Raw genomic sequence first — 23,035 nt, 5'->3', positions numbered from 1 at the left:
GATCCTTTATACAACATGTTCTGACCACCTGTCACCTTATATAGTGTAACCAGGCACTGGGATCCTTTATACAACATGTTCTGACCACCTGTCACCTTATATAGTGTAACTAAGGCACTGGGATCCTTTATATATATACAACATATTCTGACCACCTGTCACCTTATATAGGGTAACCAGGCACTGGGATCCAACAACATGTTCAAAAGCTGTAACTAAGTATAACAAGAGGAACAAGATCCTTATTCAGTCTGTGACAGACTGTTACTCTGTATACAGGAATACAAGATCCATATTCAGTCTGTGACAGACTGTTACTCTGTATACAGGGATACAACATCCATATTCAGTCTGTGACAGACTGTTACTCTGTATACAGGGATACAAGATCCATATTCAGTCTGTGACAGACTGTTACTCTGTATACAGGGATACAAGATCCATATTCAGTCTGTGACAGCCTTTAACTCTGTATACAGGGATACAAGATCCATATTCAGTCTGTGACAGACTGTTACTCTGTATACAGGGATACAAGATCCATATTCAGTCTGTGACAGCCTTTAACTCTGTATACAGGGATACAAGATCCATATTCAGTCTGTGACAGACTGTTACTCTGTATACAGGGATACAAGATCCATATTCAGTCTGTGACAGCCTTTAACTCTGTATACAGGGATACAAGATCCATATTCAGTCTGTGACAGCCTTTAACTCTGTATACAGGGATACAAGATCCATATTCAGTCTGTAACTCTGTATACAGGGATACAAGATCCATATTCAGTCTGTGACAGCCTTTAACTCTGTATACAGGGATACAAGATCCATATTCAGTCTGTGACAGACTGTTACTCTGTATACAGGGATACAAGATCCATATTCAGTCTGTGACAGACTGTTACTCTGTATACAGGGATACAAGATCCATATTCAGTCTGTGACAGACTTGTTACTCTGTATACAGGGATACAAGATCCATATTCAGTCTGTGACAGCCTTTAACTCTGTATACAGGGATACAACATCCATATTCAGTCTGTGACAGACTGTTACTCTGTATACAGGGATACAAGATCCATATTCAGTCTGTGACAGCCTTTAACTCTGTATACAGGGATACAAGATCCATATTCAGTCTGTGACAGACTGTTACTCTGTATACAGGGATACAAGATCCATATTCAGTCTGTAACTCTGTATACAGGGATACAAGATCCATATTCAGTCTGTGACAGACTGTTACTCTGTATACAGAGGATACAAGATCCATATTCAGTCTGTGACAGCCTTTAACTCTGTATACAGAGGATACAAGATCCATATTCAGTCTGTGACAGCCTTTAACTCTGTATACAGGGATACAAGATCCATATTCAGTCTGTGACAGACTGTTACTCTGTATACAGGGATACAAGATCCATATTCAGTCTGTGACAGACTGTTACTCTGTATACAGGGATACAACATCCATATTCAGTCTGTGACTCTGTATACAGGGATACAACATCCATATTCAGTCTGTGACAGGCTTTAACTCTGTATACAGAGGATACAAGATCCATATTCAGTCTGTGACAGACTGTTACTCTGTATACAGGGATACAACATCCATATTCAGTCTGTGACAGGCTTTAACTCTGTATACAGGGAGTATATGTTGTATAGGATCAATAGTCTATTGATCACAAATTTGGCAGCTATAGGTAAGATTATATAAAGCAGAAGAGCTCGAAGTAAAGCACAATGGCCCAAGGGTCCTACCTGTACCTAGTTGACATTACTAAAGGTATAAATTTAAATCTATTCCATTGTATTGGTGGTCAAAAATTCTTTACCTTTTCTACTGTGTGAGTGTGCACATCCCAATAGAAACACTAAAGTGGGTGTGTCCCTGATTGTGTTTGATTGTTTGGCTGTGAAGACATTGACAATTATCAGGGTAATTAAATAAAGAAAACTTTGACATCTGTATATAGAAATATCCTGAGGATGGGATGGTCAAAAATTTACATCTTGATTACATACCTTTTACCCTAGATAAATTGTCTATTTATATAATGTTTGTTTGCATAAGGTGTGGTAGAAAATTCAAAATTTTTATTTAGCCAAGGAAAATACAATAATTTTATTGGATATGAAAGAGTTTAACAAGTCGTATAATGAAATTGATTAATGTTCACTGTTTAGACTATAAATGACAAGATTTGACAAAATTTTATTCTTTAATGTTAATTTTAATATTTCCATTACTAAACGTAGACATCTATTGATCTTGCTTTAGGGTGTATTGATCAAATAGATTACAGATCAGGATCACAGAGTGAGTGGAAACAGCTATCTCACTGATCAATCTACAGAGGAATTTATGACAGTAGAAAATCAGCAAAAGTTGGTTCAAATATGTAGGTTTAAGATGCATCATTGACCATCACACATGGTTGAGCAGGAATACCACCCATGGCTGAATACTGTGTCCACGCCATCGACTGCAATGAAGAACAGTTTAAGCCAGGAATAATGTCAACTAACTAGAGAATAGATGTGTCTTTTTACCTGTAAAATTTTCAAAGCTTCTCCTGGTTTCATGAAATATTGGTTTCAGTACAGTAATTTGATAGACTCTATATTCCATGTCAATAACTTCATAAAAATGAAACAGCTGATGATGAGAGGCATCAAAATGAAGTTATTAATCCCAAGAGAAGGGAGGTAATTTATAGTAAGATATACATAACGTGTAACACAGGGGAAAACACATTCAGTTGAAAATATAAACTTTGAAATGAAACTCTCTTTTTATGATCATTACTTTTACTGTGTCAAAAACTTGTTTTCTTAAATAGGTAGGGTTGTACGCTTTTACGAAAATGATTTTCACAACCAGGTACAGAGAAGGTTGAGTTGTCATATGTAATTAGACTGTGTTTATAAATGAGTTGTCATATGTTATCAGACTGTGTTTTGAAATGTTGAAGGTTCAGTTGTCATATGTTATCAGACCGTTTTGAAATGAGTTGTCTTTGTAATCAAATGTGATGAATTATTATATAAGTCAGCATAATAAAAAAACACAGTGTAAATTTTAGTTTTGTGTTTTTGTTGTTGGCATGAGGTTGCACATGTTATGTTTGGGTTAGCCTCAACCCTAGACAATGTATTTGTTGTTCACAGAAATTCTATTTCATACATGACTAGAAGATAAGCTATTGGTAATACAGATGATCAATATATAAACAGCATAATTTGATTTCTGTCCCATCAATTATTAAAACTAGAAAAATATGATTAGTTTAGTGTTCATCAATGTACTGTATAGATACATAGTACAATCAGCCTACCTATTGTGTATGTGTGCTCTGTAGGGCCACGGGGGACATGATCAAACATTAAACAACGTAAAATTGAAGCTAACGGTAGATATGTGGGAAAGTCCGACGTCATGGAGCATTGGCTTGTGTGACGCATGTGTATACAGGTACATTAGGTATAGATTCTGATAGGATCTTACATCTGTATAAGTCTTCAAACCATCCACTGCTTGAGTAGAAAGTACTGTGTAGATTTGTAGGACTGTGGAGAGTAGGAGAAGTGTTACATAGTAGACTTTCCTATAGTCTGCACTGCTGTTTCAATGGATATATGCATCTGCCAGGGGGCTCTTTACTACAAAAGTGTGATGTTCTAATATCTTAGTGTCAATTAGTGTGCTTTTTGTGTGTAATCATGGCAGTTGTCATGTCACATAGACCTATAAAGATGACTTCCAAAGATCTGGCCGTACAGGAGAGCCACAGACAGCAAGGTGAGCCCCGGTATATCTGTAACTGTCACAGAAACTTCTAAATGATTCATGGTTTATTATGTATAACAACACCCAGGAGACACCTACAATTGTAGATATGTACAACTTCACTCACCAGACACCTACAAATGTAGATATGTACAACTTCACCTAGGAGACACCTACATATGTAGATATGTACAACTTCACCTAGGAGACACCTACATATGTAGATATGTACAACTTCACCTAGGAGACACCTACATATGCAGATATGTACAACTTCACCTAGGAGACACCTACATATGTAGATATGTACAACAGCTTTACCAAGGACTGACCCCTACAAATATATTTCTCAAACATTTTCTAAATGCATAAATGCTTTTATTTTTCTCCTGGGTATATAATAATTTCTGTGATAGCATTACATTCTGCATCAATTAATCATAGATAATTAATTCTCATTATATAATGATCAGTAATTAGTGACAGTAAATTGGCAGTTAATGGCATTTCATATTTTTGACAGCAATACTATTAACTATGGGCTTGTTAAATCAACATAAAGACCTATTCATTAATCTGCTAATATGCTCTTGGGGGTTTATGGAATTTAGAACGTTTATGTGATCTTGTCTGCAGAAATTAACTGATAATGATATAGAAATGTGCAGGGGATCTTGATATTGAAGGAAGAGATAGTAAACTTCCGTGGTCCTTTAGGTGATCTATGTTATAGTTAGATTGATTATTGGAGACGAGAGAGTATCCTGGCTGGACAGAGATAGCCACACAATATATAGCTACAGGTCAGAGAAAGTTATCTTATCAGCATATACAGAATATTCATTCATATCAACATAACTGAAAGTTACAAATGTGAATGTCAAATGTAAACAATTAACAATAATTAAACATGATAGCTGTATATACCAATGAAAAAACTACCTCTGTAATTAGTGTATGTTACAGTACTAAATAGTTCTTTAGTGGTACTCATGTAGTTGTCCCCTACTCCAATAGAGATTTCTCTGTCCTACCACCAAGCTTTGGAAATCCTTGGGTTAGACAGTCAAATATCCCCTACTCCAATAGAGATTTCTCTGTCCTACCCCCAAGCTTGGGAAATCCTTGGGTTAGACAGTCAAATATCTCCTACTCCAATAGAGATTTCTCTGTCCTACCCTAAAGCTTGGGAAATCCTTGGGTTAGACAGTCAAATATCTCCTACTCCAATAGAGATTTCTCTGTCTTACCCCCAACCTTGGGAAATCCTTGGGTTAGACAGTCAAATATCTCCTACTCCAATAGAGATTTCTCTGTCCTACCCCCAAGCTTGGGAAATCCTTGGGTTAGACAGTCAAATGTTTCCTACTCCAATAGAGATTTCTCTGTCCTACCCCCAAGCTTGGGAAATCCTTGGGTTAGACAGTCAAATATCTCCTACTCCAATAGAGATTTCTCTGTCTTACCCCCAAGCTTTAGAAATCCTTGGGTTAGACAGTCAAATATCTCCTACTCCAATAGAGATTTCTCTGTCCTACCCCCAAGCTTGGGAAATCCTTGGGTTAGACAGTCAAATATCTCCTACTCCAATAGAGATTTCTCTGTCCTACCCCCAAGCTTGGGAAATCCTTGGGTTAGACAGTCAAATGTTTCCTACTCCAATAGAGATTTCTTGGTAAGCAAATTCTAAAATATGTATTTTCATGAAATGTTGTTTTCAGAGAAAGAGGTTTTGGCCAGGCTAGTCTGCTATTAAGGGATTCAAACTGGATTAAGTCTACCATTCAGGTGTATCTACTTGCAAATCTGAAATGCTTTGTTTAAATGTTGTAAGTTTTCTTTGTTTTGTATTTCAGTGGACAGAATTCTCCATGAGTTGTCTCGTGGCACCTTGCTCCATAAAGTCAAGAGTGGTGGCATGTTGTACCCACGTACCTTCTACCTAGACACAAAGGATATGGTCCTACGTTACACCGGCTCCGAAAAACGCTTCCGCAAAAAAAGACTTACATGTAAGTACTCTTAACTTCGTAAAACAGACACAGATTTTTTCATCTAAAAATATCTCTCTTTTACTTCTTGGAGATGGTGTTGTCATGATTTAATTGGTTTCCTTGTTTATTACGATTCTTAAATATTGAAGCATTGAACTCTGTTGTATTATAGTCCTATAAATGACAAGGCTTTTTCTGACAAACATCAAATTGCACACTGATGAAATTCCATTAGAAAATAGTTCATTGCTTATATTTACATTCCCAAAGTTTGTTTTTACTTTATATAAATATAACTGGATTTGGACAATAGAAATAGTCATCATTGTTGGTGTTAATCCTTCAAGTGAAGCAATCATTTTGATAATGTACGGTTGATATCTTTTGCCCAATATACTGATGTCACAATGGTCACGCACTTAGTGTCATTTATGGTACCATAACTGACATTTATGATTGGTAATAATATGCATGTGTCAATATATAGATGTAATGAATTGTTGGTACTATAAGACGTAAAGTAATAAGTTGGGAAGCTTGTAACATAAGGGTACTAATGGAAAGGGAAAGCAGTATGTATGCAGTGTTATCATAATAGAACTGTATGGCTGTAAAACCTACAAACTTATCTACCGTGAGAACATGTCGGTATTGGATTGTCAGGAGTGATGGGAATGCTGGGATTTACATTCCTAAATGAAGTGCTGACAACTAAGCTTTACTATTACTCTGTGCTTGTGTCCTGTCGGATTGAATGAAATTGGGATATATACTCCTCATCTTAAATTGATCCAAATACACCCTGTAAATACACAGCTAAGTGCTGACCTTCTCATGAAAGGGTATTTGCTGATCGTAGATAGGAATTGATTTTTTGGCTTCTGAAGAAAATATTTCAATAGGAATATAGCACTGTGTCATTTACAATAAAAAGTGACATTGTCATATCAGCTGTAGTGTGGTATGTGTTGAAGTGGTCTGGTTATCGTGCTTGTAAATATCCACTGACAGAAAACAGGTTCACAAGTGCTTCTAAAGGCCTCTCTTTTTTGCCTTCATATTTCAGCGAAGTATGAAGGATTGGTCTATTTGAATTCAGTAATAGTGTAGCCTTGAGAATTAACCAATGTGGAAAACGGTACCAACACAAAGCGAAATATATAGAAATGGTAGCTGCAACTTTGTGTTCAGTAGTAGCAGCAGTCCTTTCTAGTACAATTTGACAGGATGGGGTGTCCTGCTACTGCCTCCATGCAATACATTTCACTGTGATGGCATTACATTAAATATATCAACAGCTAAATCAGCTCTTGACACTGTCTATATATGATGTTTGCTGTTACAAAGATTTAAAACCCCTAAAAAATTAAAATCTCCTAGACAGGTCTGTACTTGAGTACTCATTATCATACAGAAAAAGATGAATTTTTCATAAAATGATATTGATGTTGAATAGATTTACAATCGGACATTGTAAGTATTGAAATATTCCTGCTGGGATAACAGGGTTCATTTTTGATATACTGTGTATTAGTGGCACAATACCCTGAATACTTGAAGAACCATATCTGGTAAATAAATGGTTTGAAAATATTTCAATGAATCCTTGTTAATCCAGAGGAAGTTGTGTCATGTTGGTGTAAGGCGTTGTATGAACCTAACTGTTCAAACATTCGAGATGGTGACAACAAAAGTTCATTACCATATTTCATAACAATTTGTGTGGGAAAATTTATCTCTTGTACGTATACATATATGTATTAAATAAACAGACATATGTGTCGTCTTATCTCCCGGAGTGTTTTGTTCCAACTGGTGTGTCATGCAGTGAGATGCATATCATGCACTAGCATACAATATGAGATATGATGTAACATTTGTGTTGCCTGTGAAGTGAAAGTGATAAAGCTGTCTGCATTGGCAGCCTTAAAAACATTCCTTATAAGGAGTGCTGTAAATTTCATCAAAATATGTATACTTATCATTTACAGGATTTCATTTAGATAATTAAAACTGAGAATTTATGCTTTTCTTCGTAATAGCAGTCAATATACAGTTAAATTACATTTGATCTTTGATGACCAAATCATATAAATACTTCATAAAAATGAAAATGATTAAAAAAATATGCTCATGATATATTTCTAGTCCAGAAATTGTACAATCTCTTTATAAAGTTTGAGTACTCTGAGGTAGCTGTAGGTTATCTACTTCAGCCCTGCCAAGTGCTGCTCTCACTAACCCAGATCCTTCATTAAATGAGCAGGTCTTATTCAGGTCTGTGAAAACATGCTGTGCGCACATTTAAAAAAAATTGATGGACAGCCAAGTATTCCAGTGGAGTGATGTAAGATATCACATATAAATGGCTATGAAAACTCTGTTCACATGATAGGATATAGCTTTACATAGAAATAGTAAATATTTACAACAGGTGTTTTATACATAATGGTGAAGTTTTGCCATTATTATAAAGTAATAATGAGAGATAAACATGCCTCCGTAATTCTACACCACCTGTCATTCATTACAGCAGGTTTCTCTACTTCTATTGCATGTCTATATAGGAAATACTTAAACTGTATAGATATAATGAGACTACTCCATCAGGATTTAAGGGGTATTGCTGGAATTTCATGTGTCCCCTTCTGACATAAAAGCGACAAACATGCACCATAGCAAGAAATCTGGTATCAATTAAAAAAAACTGGGGGGTGGGTGAAGAGGGGCAGAGGTGGGGGCGGGGGTTGAAGTTGATCTTGTTCAAGTATTGTCAGTAAATTTTAACTTTAACAATTTAACTTCTGGTAGAAAGAGTGGATTTCAATGATAGGCAAACACTCCCTTTAGTCAAGTGAATCAGATGTCAGAACCCCAGTAGGATATGTTGATAATACATTTATAATAACACTTCTGTCTTTTTGAATCCTGATTTAAAACTTATCAATACACGAGGAAATTATGTTTTTTTTAACAACATCGTATCATAAATGGCAACACCTAATATTTGAAATTTAAATGGGGTTATATACTCCCGGACCTTGTGCCTACACAACTCTGTAAAAAGCCTTTATCACATTTGTTTGTTCTTCATCGATGTCACTTCTCTGTGTTCTAAAAACATTTTGTAAGTAAAACGTGATATTTACATTTGAACATGAATGGTGGCATGATTCAGTTAGTGTTTAGAATACTATTTATACTCTTTAAATGTTAAAATATCCATATCTCATTGAACACATACAGATGTCAACACGAAATCTCAAAATAAAGTTTTACTGATGTTATAGATCTTTTAGTGTGGTTCACAGCATGATAATATACTGTATGTATACACCTGTAAACACACAGGTAAAAAGGTCAATATGAGTCAGGACCTTACAGACAAATCATACGTGGACCTGCCTGAAGTGTCCTGAAGTATAATCTGTTTTATATTTTATTGGGTCTGGAATTAGGAAAAGGCTTGTCTGGGATTTAGAAGTAATAATAAGTAATAATTATTGTAGACAAAATACAACAAATATTTACAAAAGAAAATACATAACAAACAAAGTCTGTTTACTCACCAGTTTAAGCATAATTTTCTCTGCAATTAAGAGGAATTTTGTGTTTCATGATATTATGTATGATTGATATTGCTCATTCCCCATATCAGAATCCTAATTAAGCTTTGTATTACTTCTACTCTGTCAATATTGCAGTCTATTTCAAAGGGGGATAACTGAGATAAAAGATGACATGGTTTTTGCCATTGTATGACATTGCTTCTGTATTACCAACTCATCAACTGCCAAAGGAGTAGAAATCTTGCTTGTAATATAAACAAACTGAGTTTGTCACCACTTAAAACAAAATGAAATTTGAAATATTGAACTGAGTTGGCATTCCAGGGCATATAGTTAAAACAACAGGAGGTGCCTGCGTGCTTCATTGAATTTTTCTTTAAGCAGTTGGCATTCACGTGGTTTATGAATGCTAGGTGAAAGCATTTTGTTGCTTTTAAGTAAAAACTGCATCATTAGGTTGTTCAGTTTGAACACATTTCCCGGACAAATTCCTATGTATGAAAACTGATTAATTCTAGTTTTTTTTTTCAGGGCAAATTTCCAAGATCCGAGAAGTTCGGGACGGAGAAAAGGATTACTCCAAGAGATTAGATCCTTTTGATGTGAGTCTTACTGTATAGAATTTCTACCAGGACAAAGCTATGATGATTGTTGTACTGTACTAGTACTGGTAGTCAGGTCCAATGGTCGGTAGAGAGGCTATAGTTATCACCAAGTCAGGCTAGCTGTAATTCCATCCATTGTTTTAAACGATTCTCTTTCTGTTGACGTAATTTTTAGCTATCGTGAGATTTTTTTGTATTCCTGATGAAGGTTGATTGAAACAAAATGGATACAAATTACGTTTGTTTCCGGGGATGAAAATAATCATGTACACTATTCTATCCCTGTGTGTGTGGTGACATTTTGAGTTCCAATTTGATATGACCTGTTATGACCTCAACACAAACGGTACCTTTCGTTGCTTAACAGTATTTAGTGTGACTCTGATCTGTATATATACCATTTATGTCGTGATAAACCCAGGTGACTAACACATTAACTTTGATGCATGGAGTGGACTTATTTACATATGTAATGTTGCCCCAGTGATAAGCCCAACTTCAGATTTTGTGTAAGAAATAATGTTTTCCCTAGGACTTATTGTTTGGTGATAAGGCTACCCCCTGACTTTGAGTTAGAGGTGAGATGGTGCCTCCACCCCCCCACCCTCCCACCTTCCCTCACCTCTTCTCACTGGGTTGCAGGATGAATATGGTGAAAAGCAAAAAAAAAAAAATGAAAAACCTTAATGTGTATTTTCCAAAACTATTTTTGTGTCTCTTTACTTGCTAATTACATTGAAATTGTCAATCAAGATACTAACGAGGGCTATAAATAGCGGTTTTTACCACTCTAACTCAGACACAAAATAAAAAACAGTAAAATGTACTGTTTATTTTCTGTAGACACCAGATCTGGTAAGTAACCTTATCACAGGGACTGTTGGACTCTGACATTCTCTTGTTCAACTTGTGATTTAATGGTGCTACATATACCATTAATCTAACGTTTTATTATCAATTATTGGAAACTAACTGTACTATAAGCTATAAAACATACTTAACAAAAAATAAAGACTTACACAGGAAATAAAATGGTGACACCCATCGTTCCTCTTGGTCAATGTTATCTCAGGTATATAAATGTGTTTGGTGGAGATTTGAAGATGAAATATATTTTCTAGATTTTTAGTTTATGAAAACATAGAAATATTGAAGTCTCCTACTGTATGTGTTCTTACCTGTTATATCTAGAGCCTAACAGAAATTAATCTTTTCCTTAGGCTTAAGCCTTACAGAAACTAATTTTGTGTCAGATGCAATCTTTTTGGACAAGAAGAGGGTCCTCATTCTGTATCGTAATGGTAACATAGTGTTAATATTTCTTATCTTTGAACTGAACCAGTAATTAAACTTTACAAAACAAAATATGGTAGATACTTTATGTCTGGGTGGTCATGATCATAAGGAGTAAATTACTCGCCTTTCAACTAGGTGACCAGGGTTTCCCTGATCAGATGTTAAAGTTTGGCATTGCCAGCCCAACAATGCAAGTTTCCCCTGTACACTCTGCCCTGCATTTTCCCTATGTGTCAATGTGATTCAGTGTACTGTTGTCAATATGGAAACAACAGATGTAAACAGTATGACTTTTAAGATGTGCTATGTAACGTGTACACATTGATGTATGTAATGAAGATTGTACAAAACTAGATGACTATAATTTTAGGATCTGATATTTCAGTGAGATTGTACTATATTTTATATTTTGCATTATGAACTTCTATTAACTCTGTGTTAATCTTAATTAAATTCAGGGATAATAGATACACAATAGATCATAAGAAAATCAGTAACTAAACATACAAGGAAAAAAAACTTTTCAGTTTGATCTAAAAGATCAATTCATATTTTATGATTATATCTGAAATATTAATATAACTATTAAACGGACCTAAAATTGTATTTATTGAATGCCATCATGTTATCAGATAAATAATCTGTCATCTAGTTTGTATTCATATTGATGTTAAAGACTGACTGATAGCTGTTCATTGGTAAGGTAAAGTTATTTTAACTTTGTATCTGCTTATTGTTTTGGGTGATAAGGTCATCAGTTACATAAAGGGACACACAGGAATTTACTGGGACATTCTGTATAGGAATTTTTTTAGGTAGTGTTATGTCAAGCTGCATATTATTACCTACAGGTCATAAGGGTCATAGGGATAATACAACTGGTATAAAACCTGTCATTATACACAGTATATACCTATAAAACACAATGTCTTTGTCAACATGTACTGATACACTGACGAGAATTCACAGTTTGTGTACCTAGACAGTCTAAGGTCACCTGAGGGTCAGGGTTCAGTAGAAACTCACCACACAAATGATATGTCCTTGTTTCTTAGGGTTGGTTGGTTAAAGGTTTATCAGCTCCTTGACTTGTCAATCTCTGAACGTTGTCTCACCAACGAATGTCAGTGTTCTGGTGACATTTTTTGTCTTCTATTTGATATACAAAATATAAAACTGGCTTTAGCTGGGGGGATTTCCCTTTAGCCTAGGTAGGTAGTTAATATCTTTAACAATGGTCATCACCAGGTCATTAATGTGAGCCCCAGCATGGGCTATGGTGTGTTTTGTTCTTTAAAAGAGCTTCAATACTATTCCTGAATTAAGAACTTTCCTTCTGCATTTTGTTGTATTTCTGTCTGTTTGTAAGGGTTCAGAGGTTAGATAACTGCAGCTTTGTCCATCTGATTTTTGTGAAATTGGTGTAGTCACCAATGTCCGTGAAGTTGTGGGCATGAACATGCTTTTTTTTCTCTCTGGCTGTGTCATTTATGATGCTGGCGGTCAAAAATTGTCGGTATAATTTATCCTGGAGTGAAAACAAAAGTTTGGTTTCACCTCACTCTGTTACTGCCTCTTTCTTTACTGCAAAGGCATTGAGTTACATGTGTCTCATTTCTTATGCCAATGCATTAGCCAAGCCCTGTTTGCGAAAAACTTTTACATCTAATACAGCTTTTGATTCTCAGCTCTCTGTTGATGTCTAAGTACTGCTATGATTGGAACTTTTGTACTTAAGTTGTTATTTTGAAGTTTTTAGCAGAAATAACATTGATATTATGTTATGACATTTTGGACAGATATACCTGAGTTCATGAAATCGGGATGGAAACGATGCCCAGATGAGAATAAATGCATTTTTTGTGCTTTCATTTTCAATTCTTACATGGGGCAACCACAGTATGCTTTTAGGGTGTATACTTCACTATGTGTAACATATCGCTATCTATCTATACATATACATATTTAACACTGAATTGTATTACGGTAGTAACCTATTTACAACCTAGGCCTTCAGATTGTACGTGTTTATGCATCATTGATTAATGTAGTCTGTATTATTGTCTATATTGTATATGTTATTACCTTTTGTTTAGGTATTTTAATAAAGAATGACTCACTAATTCATTTTCATTAGGAAAGCCTAAGTAGTGAAATACAGAAATAGATTATATATGTGGGGTATCAGGGGAGGTAACTGTGAATTAACAGGGAGGTATCAAAGTATCATATTTGTTGATTACTGTGTACATTGACAGTGTTTACCACAACTGTCTTATTAATGACCTAATCTTGTATAACACAGGTATATTGTCAAACGTTTATCACATCTGTCTTATGAATGTGTCTTATTAATGGCCCAATCATGTCTAACACTGCTATATTGTCTAACGTTTATCACATCTATCTTATGAATGTGTCTTATTAATGGCCCAATCATGTCTAACACTGCTATATTGTCTAACGTTTATCACATCTATCTTATGAACTTGTCTTATTAATGGCTCCATCTTGTATAAAACTGCTATATCGATTAACGTTTATCACATCTGTCTTATTAATGGCCCAATCGTGTCTAACACTGCTATAATGTCTAATGTTTATCACATCTGTCTTATGAATGGCCCAATTGTGCTTAACACAGCTATAAAGTCTAGTGTTTACCACAACTGTCTTATTAATGACCCAATCGTGTCTAACACAGCTATAAAGTCTAGTGTTTACCACAACTGTCTTATTAATGACCCAATCCTGTCTAACACAGCTATAAAGTCTAGTGTTTACCACAGCTGTCTTATTAATGACCAGATTTATATATCACTGTTGTTTTGCATAACACATCTGCGGTTTATAAGAAACAAAAAAATGAAACATCAACATAGTGATGGATCTGATGGTGGCTAGCTGGGCTAGCCAAAACATTTCATTATCACACTTTACTACTGAATCAGAATCCCAGTTAGGTAAGAGAGAGTACCTAGTAATCACGTTGTGACTATACTGCACATTATAGAAGGTACTAATTTAAATACATCAGAATCTTGATTCTGGGTGCTAATGTAGGTTAGGTTTTGCCAATCCACTGACACCCTAATTAGATGATAAAAACAACAGCTGCAACCCTAACTACCATAATGAAGTTTCTCTGTATACCTATATTGACCTTGACCTTTGTAATTATTATTATAACTTTTTGTTCTTTTAGAGATGGAATTTTGTAAACCTTGAACATTTTTTTCTGTATTTGACAGAGAGGGCGTTGCTTTGCAGTCATTTTCGGAGCCAATCATGAAGTTCTGTACCTGTATAGTAACTCCATCTATGAGCGAGACATGTGGGTCAAGGGCATCCAGTTTGCGATTCACATGGAACAGTACATGGACCAGAAGCAACAGGCTGATAGATATCCTTTATGTAACATCATCACTGGTGGTTTAGACGATCATGGATACACATTTCTACATGATGAAACCCATCTGTCCCCCAACTTGTTGTGGCCCTATCAATGTTGATTTAGATATTAACATTGTTTACTGCCAAGATTTGACAAGCAGTGGCTTGTCAATATAGCAACCCTATTAAAGACCTAAGAAAATCTCACCATGTCATCAAAATTGTAATTTTAACTTTAAATTGTTAAAATGAAGTCAACATAGAAACAAGTCTTGAGATGGATATCATTAGGTATGCCAAAAATCGGTTGGGAAATCTTACCACAAAACTCCGCAAAATTATTTCATCAAACTCTTTCTTTTGGCTTACAGACGATGGATTTATGACTATACTTGTCAATTTTAGTTTATACAAAGTTATTTTAAAACTTTTTTAAAAATGTTGTGCAAATTGAAGGAGTTATTTTGGTTTAGACATTACCAAACATAAATTGAACATGTGGCTGTTAGAGTTCCCGTAATTGTTGCCAGGTCCTCACATCTGTGGACTAACAAGTGAATATTTGTAGCATCGTTTAACGAGAATGGTCTGCAGTAAACCATTTCTATGTAATGCCACTGACATTTGCAGACTGAAATGAATATTTCCCAAAGTTAATTGATATTTGGTGTTCCATTTAAGACATTTTTTTAAAAACAGCTGAAAACAAATATCTTTAAGAGTTTTGTTTTTTTTTTAGTTAACATGAGAATCATGTGCATTAGGTAACTACTTGTCTCTGTCCATAATTTGTTTTTGTATTTTCTGACATCTTCACTGAACTAATTAAGCCAGGACCAGATTCCATTTCTTTGCTGATAATTTTAAAAACTTATATTTTATTGGGGTGTCTGATCAATGCTCAAAGCTGGAGCCCAACACCTTGTACTGTTTTCTTAACACAATTTACATGGATCAAAGACGCTTTCAACATGGCTGACAAAAACAATGATGGCAGTCTGGATTTTGATGAGGTGATGAAGCTTCTGAAGCAGTTGAATGCTGACATGGATAAGAAATATGTGAAAGCTCTTTTTGATGTAAGTTGATACTATTTGGAAGAAGGAGCAAGAATGTGTTTAACAATTCAGATTTTTTGTATGGAAAAAATCTGATGAAAACCAGTGAATATAATTATAAATGTGCATGAGTTATGAAACTACTAGGTACAAGTCAAGCTGACACAGTCTCTTGTTACATATCAAATGTCTTTAATATGAATACATTTGAGTTAAGTAGACCGTAATACAGTGTAAACAGTATGGAGTTGTAACGGTTGTGAGATCCAGCTGGGTTATAGTAGACCTGTGATTTCTAACATGACTTAATTGGATATGTTACTGCTGGACTTGAATAATTATCAATAACATGGGTGATATTGACCTAATTCTGAGGGAAATATTTACCATGTAATCATAACTTATTCATTCTGTATTAAAATCATTTCTGCATCAGTTCCCTCTCTCAATGAAGTAGAATTGATTACAGATAAACAAATAGCATTGACAGGTGGAAAGTTTCATTAGTGATATTAGCAATATATAATATACACACAATGTGAATTGTTAATTACTAAATCGTTACATAATCACTTTTTCAGCAGCGATTGAGATTTATAATTCAATTTAAAAATATATCAATAATATAATAATCTATTAGATTTGTTTAAGTGCTATATTTACTTGGAAATAAAGTTGATCATATATCCATCGAGGATTTATCTTTGATAATCAGCACATCAGTACTGCCACTGTCCTCCAGTTAGACTACACCCTGGCTTTACATGATAATTTGTTGTCTTAAGTTAAAAATTAGACTGAGTGAATGATAAGTAATAATTGCCATTGTATTATAATAATTATCTATTACAACCCTAATCAACACAGAATTAGAGATTTTAAATATGTGTACCAACATTGGGTGAAAAACATGACACTTGTATGGTTTTTTCGAACAGAGCAGAGCTCTTTATAAGGTGTTCAAATTGACTTGATTACCTTTGGGAAAGGGGGGTGTTAACTCAGAGAAGATTGGTGTATTTTATTGGGGTAAAAAAGGGGTCAATGGTTTATTAAATAAGTAATGAGGAGACAATTATGAGAAAGTGGATGTGGCTTATCTAGGAAGAAATGAGGGGTTTATTTAAGAGGAAGTGGCTGTAGTTTATTAGCTCACTTGGCCTGAAAAAAATTACCACTCGTCATAAACAATAAACGGGACTTTGAACAAAATTGGTCTGATGCATCCTTTGGGAAGGGCAACAATTTTTGTATAAATGGTGTGTCTTGATCCCCAGGGGCCTGAGATGCAGGACCCAAAAGAGGATATTTTGAAATCCTATTCCTTTTGTAGAAATGATTGCACATTGCTCGTATTTGGTGTGAAGCATTCTTAGGTGAAGAGGAATCATTATTTTATAAATAGAAGGTCTAAGCCCCCTGGGGCTCCAGTAGGGGAAATAGAGTGAATTCTTGTAAATCCTACTCCTGTAGGAATGCTGCAATTATGCCCAGATTTGGTCTGAAGAACTCTTGTTGAGCAGGAATCACTTTGTCAGGTGAATTGTATAGGTCCTAAGTGCCTCTTGTCAAGGAAGCAATGACGGGTTAATTACAAGGAAGTGGCTGTGGTAAATCTTGGAGGAAATAAGGGGGTCAGTTAAGAGAAAATGGCTGTGGTTAATCTGGAAGCTGTCAAGGGTCAGTTAAGAAGAATTGCTCAGGTTTATCTCAGAAACAATGGGGAGGAGAGGAGGGGTGGTTATTAAGAGGAATTGCTTAGGTTTATCTCAGAAACAATGGGGAGGAGAGGAGGGGTGGTTATTAAGAGGAATTGCTTAGGTTTATCTCAGAAACAATGGGGAGGAGAGGAGGGGTGGTTATTAGGAGGAATTGCTCAGGTTTATCTCAGAAACAATGGGGAGGAGAGGAGGGGTGGTTATTAAAAGGAATTGCCTAGGTTTATCTCAGAAACAATGGGAAGGAGAGGAGGGGTGGTTATTAAGAGGAATTGCTTAGGTTTATCTCAGAAACAATGGGGAGGAGAGGAGGGGTGGTTATTAAGAGGAATTGCTTAGGTTGATCTCAGAAACAATGGGGAGGAGAGGAGGGGTGGTTATTAAGAGGAATTGCTTAGGTTGATCTCAGAAACAATGGGGAGGAGAGGAGGGGTGGTTATTAAGAGGAATTGCTTAGGTTTATCTCAGAAACAATGGGGAGGAGAGGAGGGGTGGATATTAAGAGGAATTGCTCAGGTTTATCTCAGAAACAATGGGGAGGAGAGGAGGGGTGGTTATTGAGAGGAATTGCTTAGGTTGATCTCAGAAACAATGGGGAGGAGAGGAGGGGTGGTTATTAAGAGGAATTGCTTAGGTTGATCTCAGAAACAATGGGGAGGAGAGGAGGGGTGGTTATTAAGAGGAAGTGGCTGTGGAAGTGGAAATTGGATACCAACATTACTTGATAGCTAATCTTTGTTAACTCATGCTAAGCTGCAGTAAACTCTCTGAAAATTAAACATTCTTTCAGGGACAGATTCTGGTGGTATTGAGCCTGATATTGTTCTGGTAGTGTTAATTCACACCAAAGCTCCAGTTAATTAAGTGAAAGCTCTGAAAAATTTCCCAGCCTTAATATAATAGTAACAGGTGTTTTGGCATTGTATCCACCGTCAGCACTGATGATGTTTATAGGACTAATGAAATCACAGGTAAATTGATTCATGGTCTGGTATTTCATCATATGATTTGATATCAATTCCAATTAAAACAAAGCTGTAATTCAGAAGTAAGATTCAGGTTAGTATGTTTTTCATCGTCGCATAAGTTATTCTAAGAAGGTGTTATATTTTCAATTTTCTTTACAAAGAAGAAAATATGTACTGAAATTTAACACCATCATAAATTCAACTATTAGAAGAAAATTGAAGAATGTATAGAAATGTCTGATTTATAGCATCATTTGGTCAGGAGGTTGTAGTCCCATTTGAAGCATTTTTAGGCCTGATTTTGTTAGTGATATTTAAAGTTGTTAATAATATCAGTGTAACCATAGTTCTGTTTTAGATGTTGCATCATTTAAGACGGAATTTTCATAATGTTTTTATAAAATATATCAACATGGACTTGAATATCCATATCGACTTAATCTGGGTCTTTTATCTCCTTGATTTGTAGCTCATGAGGTCTGTTTAACGAAAGACTGTCATCAATATTCACAAGAAGTTTCCACAGGCTGTTTAATGTCTTTAAGAAGTGTTCTGTATCTATCCCTAAATGTCCCGCAAGTGGTCTATCATGTCCCAATTTAATGATATTGAGACACAGCTAAAGTGCAATGTTAATGTGATGTAGATGTAAAAAGCCTTACTGTCAATCTTTGTGTGACCCCAGAGTCTCATCTTTACCAACTGTAATCGGTACATAAGGCAACCATTGTTTCAATGTGTAGTAAGTAAAAGGCCAGACAAAGTCAGTTTCTTGTTGGAGTCTGTGTTTTGATGTGTACTAAGAAAAAGGCCAGACAAAGTCAATTTCTTGTTGGAGTCTGTGTTTTGATGTGTACTAAGAAAAAGGCCAGACAAAGTCAATTTCTTGTTGGAGCCTGTGTTTTACATGCATTATATAAAGGGTATTACATATATTTCATATCTAATGTGTAATTCTCTGGAAATGTGTTGGTCAAGCACATAGTCATTCATCTGTTTGTTTCACTGGTTGAGATGCTTGTTTAGGGCCATAATTTATGACTTGATAAAATCATGTTCACTGTGGCGCTTACCACGGTTAAATTAAAGTAGAAAGGCTAGGTCAAAATGAAGTTCAAGGTTCTTGTCCATCACATGTCTTCTTACGCAATGAGAGAAGCTATAAAGAAATAACATGTATGTATATAAATGTAAGGTGTATGTTGCTAAACCCTTTTTGTGTCCTGTCAGCTTAGGTCAATAGGTCAGATTTACAATTCTAACCCAGAATTAAACTTCTTACTCCATGTGGTTAGAAGAAAAAAAATGCATGATATAAATATATAAATATTTTGATATCATGGTTTATTACCAATGCATGTATAACCAACATTTTTATGGCTGGCCTGAAAGCTGTCATGATAAATATCTTTCTGCTTCTTCAATCAGTGGACAGTGTATTTAGTTCAGTGGTGTGTTTTAACAGGACTTGGCTGCTGACATTGGTCCAGCTGTTGGATCTTTCTTGCTGTTCAATATCCTGATATATTAGCAGCATTGTAATGGGGGTAGCCTGGTCATTTACACTAATAACAGCTACAAATGGACCAGGGATGTGATTAGACAGGACATATTCTTTTCTGTCTAGGATAAAGACAGCCCATTGGCCTAAGGTGGAATTAACTTACATAAAAAATAAGTGGTCACCAATTAGTAGAGAACAAAAACCTGGACATGATACAGAACTATGAGTTTACACCTTTTTTTAGGTCAAGTCATGCTATCCTGCATTGTCTGTTGTGGTGCACTATCTGCCATCCATCATCTGCCATCTGTAAACTTTTCCTTTAAAATACTAATCTTGCATAATGCCTGCATGGATTTGAACCAAATTTTGTCTGAAACATCATTTTGGATGGGGAATTATTTCTGAAAATCAGAAAGTTGATTCAACCCAAAGGAACTGGGGAAATGGGAAAGTTAGTCACTAATTTTCATATATAGCTGATCCTTACAGCATATCTTTTATATATAGCTGATCCTTACAGCATATCTTTTATATATAACTGATCCTTACAGCATATAATTTATATATAGCTGATCCTTACAGCATATCTTTTATATATAACTGATCCTTACAGCATATCTTTTATATATAACTGATCCTTACAGCATATAATTTATATATAGCTGATCCTTACAACATATATTTTATATATAACTGATCCTTACAGCATATCTTTTATATATAACTGACCCTTACAGCATATATTTTATATAGAACTGACCCTTACAGCATATATTTTATATATAGCTGATCCTTACAGCATATAATTTATATATAGCTGATCCTTACAGCATATATTTTATATATAGCTGATCCTTACAGCATATATTTTATATATAGCTGATCCTTACAGCATATATTTTATATATAACTGATCCTTACAGCATATCTTTTATATATAGCTGATCCTTACAGCATATATTTTATATATAGCTGATCCTTACAGCATATATTTTATATATAACTGATCCTTACAGCATATAATTTATATAGAACTGACCCTTACAGCACACCTTTTATATAGAACTGACCCTTACAGCACACCTTTTATATATAACTGACCCTTACAGCACACCTTTTATATAGAACTGACCCTTACAACACACCTTTTATATATAACTGACCCTTACAGCACACCTTTTATATAGAACTGACCCTTACAGCACACCTTTTATATATAACTGACCCTTACAGCATATATTTTATATAGAACTGACCCTTACAGCACACCTTTTATATATAACTGACCCTTACAGCACACCTTTTATATAGAACTGACCCTTACAGCACACCTTTTACATAGAACTGACCCTTACAGCATATATTTTATATAGAACTGACCCTTACAGCACACCTTTTATATAGAACTGACCCTTACAGCATATATTTTATATAGAACTGACCCTTACAGCACACCTTTTATATAGAACTGACCCTTACAGCACACCTTTTATATAGAACTGACCCTTACAGCACACCTTTTACATAGAACTGACCCTTACAGCATATATTTTATATAGAACTGACCCTTACAGCACACCTTTTATATAGAACTGACCCTTACAGCACACCTTTTACACAGAACTGACCCTTACAGCATATATTTTATATAGAACTGACCCTTACAGCACACCTTTTATATAGAACTGACCCTTACAGCACACCTTTTATATAGAACTGACCCTTACAGCAGACCTTTTATATAGAACTGACCCTTACAGCACACCTTTTATAGACAAACAAACCCCAGCTCCTTTCATGTGGAGAGCACTTTTGGTATAGAACTTTGACACTTCTGTGATACAAACACCTGTCTATCATTTTGATTCCCTGACCTTAGTGACTAAGAATATATTGTATTTCAAAGTCTGGCCTTTACAGAGGCTTTTAAAAATTACCTTAGTTATGATATATGCCTAAGTTATAAGCCTGGGGATGTTACGTTTATTCAGATCAAAAGACAATACATGTATGTTTTCCTGATTTAATTGTAAAAGTTTTAAATCTCTAATACTTAAAAAAATGAAAATAACTGGATAAAAAAAGCTGATAGCTTAAAGACTGCTTTAAAGATACAAGCATCAAAGCTAACTACTATAAGATAACAGAACACAAACATTTGATGCAATATATTCCGAGGGTTCAGGACACTGACTCTGATATGGTAGGACTTTATTGGAACTTTCTGTCTATCCTTTACATAAGGCTGATTACTAGGAGCCTATGGCTATGACTGAAAGTTCAATAAACAAAAGGATTATATGATGTTATCTTTACACAAAAGATGTTTTGTCTGAGGTGTATAAAGGGGTTTTATTGAATGTGTGTAGTGATGTTTTGTCAGAGATGTTTTAAAGTGTTTTGTTGGTGATGTGTAGAGATGTATTTTGTCAGACATGTGTAGAAAAAGTGAGTTGTGTTGATGTCTGTGAGGTATGTAGGAGTGTGGAACATGATATCATTATTAAAAAAATTAATTGTTCAGTTTAAAATTTATATAGTCAGAGCTGTACACTTTAGTGAAAGGATAAGGGAGGAACTTGAAAGAATTAGGTTTCACCTCTTGATGGTTTTTGCATTGTGAACAATATGTTGGATAACTAATGCATTTTATCTGTGAATTTTCCAGAAAGCTGATACAGAGAAGTCTGTTAAAGGCAAGTCTCGCTTGGACAAATCAGAGTTTGTACAGTTCTATCATCTCCTCACAGAGAGGGCAGAGATTGAAGAGATATTCCTCAGGTAATAATTCTGTCATCTCCTCACAGAGAGGGCAGAGATTGAAGAAATATTCCTCAGGTAATCATTCTATCATCTCCTCACAGAGAGGGCAGAGATTGAAGAAATATTCCTCAGGTAATCATTCTGTCATCTCCTCACAGAGAGGGCAGAGATTGAAGAAATATTCCTCAGGTAATCATTCTGTCATCTCCTCACAGAGAGGGCAGAGATTGAAGAAATATTCCTCAGGTAATCATTCTGTCATCTCCTCACAGAGAGGGCAGAGATTGAAGAAATATTCCTCAGGTAATCATTCTGTCATCTCCTCACAGAGAGGGCAGAGATTGAAGAAATATTCCTCAGGTAATCAT

The 23,035-nt window shown here is 35.2% G+C and overlaps 1 protein-coding gene across 1 annotated transcript in view; it reads left to right on the top strand.

Moving 5' to 3' along the window:
- The first annotated feature begins 3,576 nt into the window (after positions 1-3,576).
- The window catches only part of LOC132565645 (1-phosphatidylinositol 4,5-bisphosphate phosphodiesterase eta-2-like), a 34,876-nt gene continuing 15,417 nt past the window's right edge, over positions 3,577-23,035 (top strand). Inside the window, exons 1-6 of the mRNA XM_060230339.1 lie at positions 3,577-3,808; positions 5,653-5,808; positions 9,891-9,961; positions 14,512-14,663; positions 15,603-15,732; positions 22,573-22,685. Coding sequence (XP_060086322.1) covers positions 3,730-3,808; positions 5,653-5,808; positions 9,891-9,961; positions 14,512-14,663; positions 15,603-15,732; positions 22,573-22,685 — 701 coding nt within the window. The 5' untranslated portion in view covers positions 3,577-3,729. The remainder of the gene's footprint in view (positions 3,809-5,652; positions 5,809-9,890; positions 9,962-14,511; positions 14,664-15,602; positions 15,733-22,572; positions 22,686-23,035) is intronic.

The sequence above is a fragment of the Ylistrum balloti genome, unplaced genomic scaffold (assembly GCF_031769215.1).
Source record: "Ylistrum balloti isolate Yb309-2 unplaced genomic scaffold, AGI_CSIRO_Ybal_v1 Utg369730, whole genome shotgun sequence".
Classification (NCBI taxonomy): Eukaryota; Metazoa; Mollusca; class Bivalvia; order Pectinida; family Pectinidae; genus Ylistrum; species Ylistrum balloti.
This window is presented reverse-complemented; position numbering and strand designations above follow the sequence as displayed.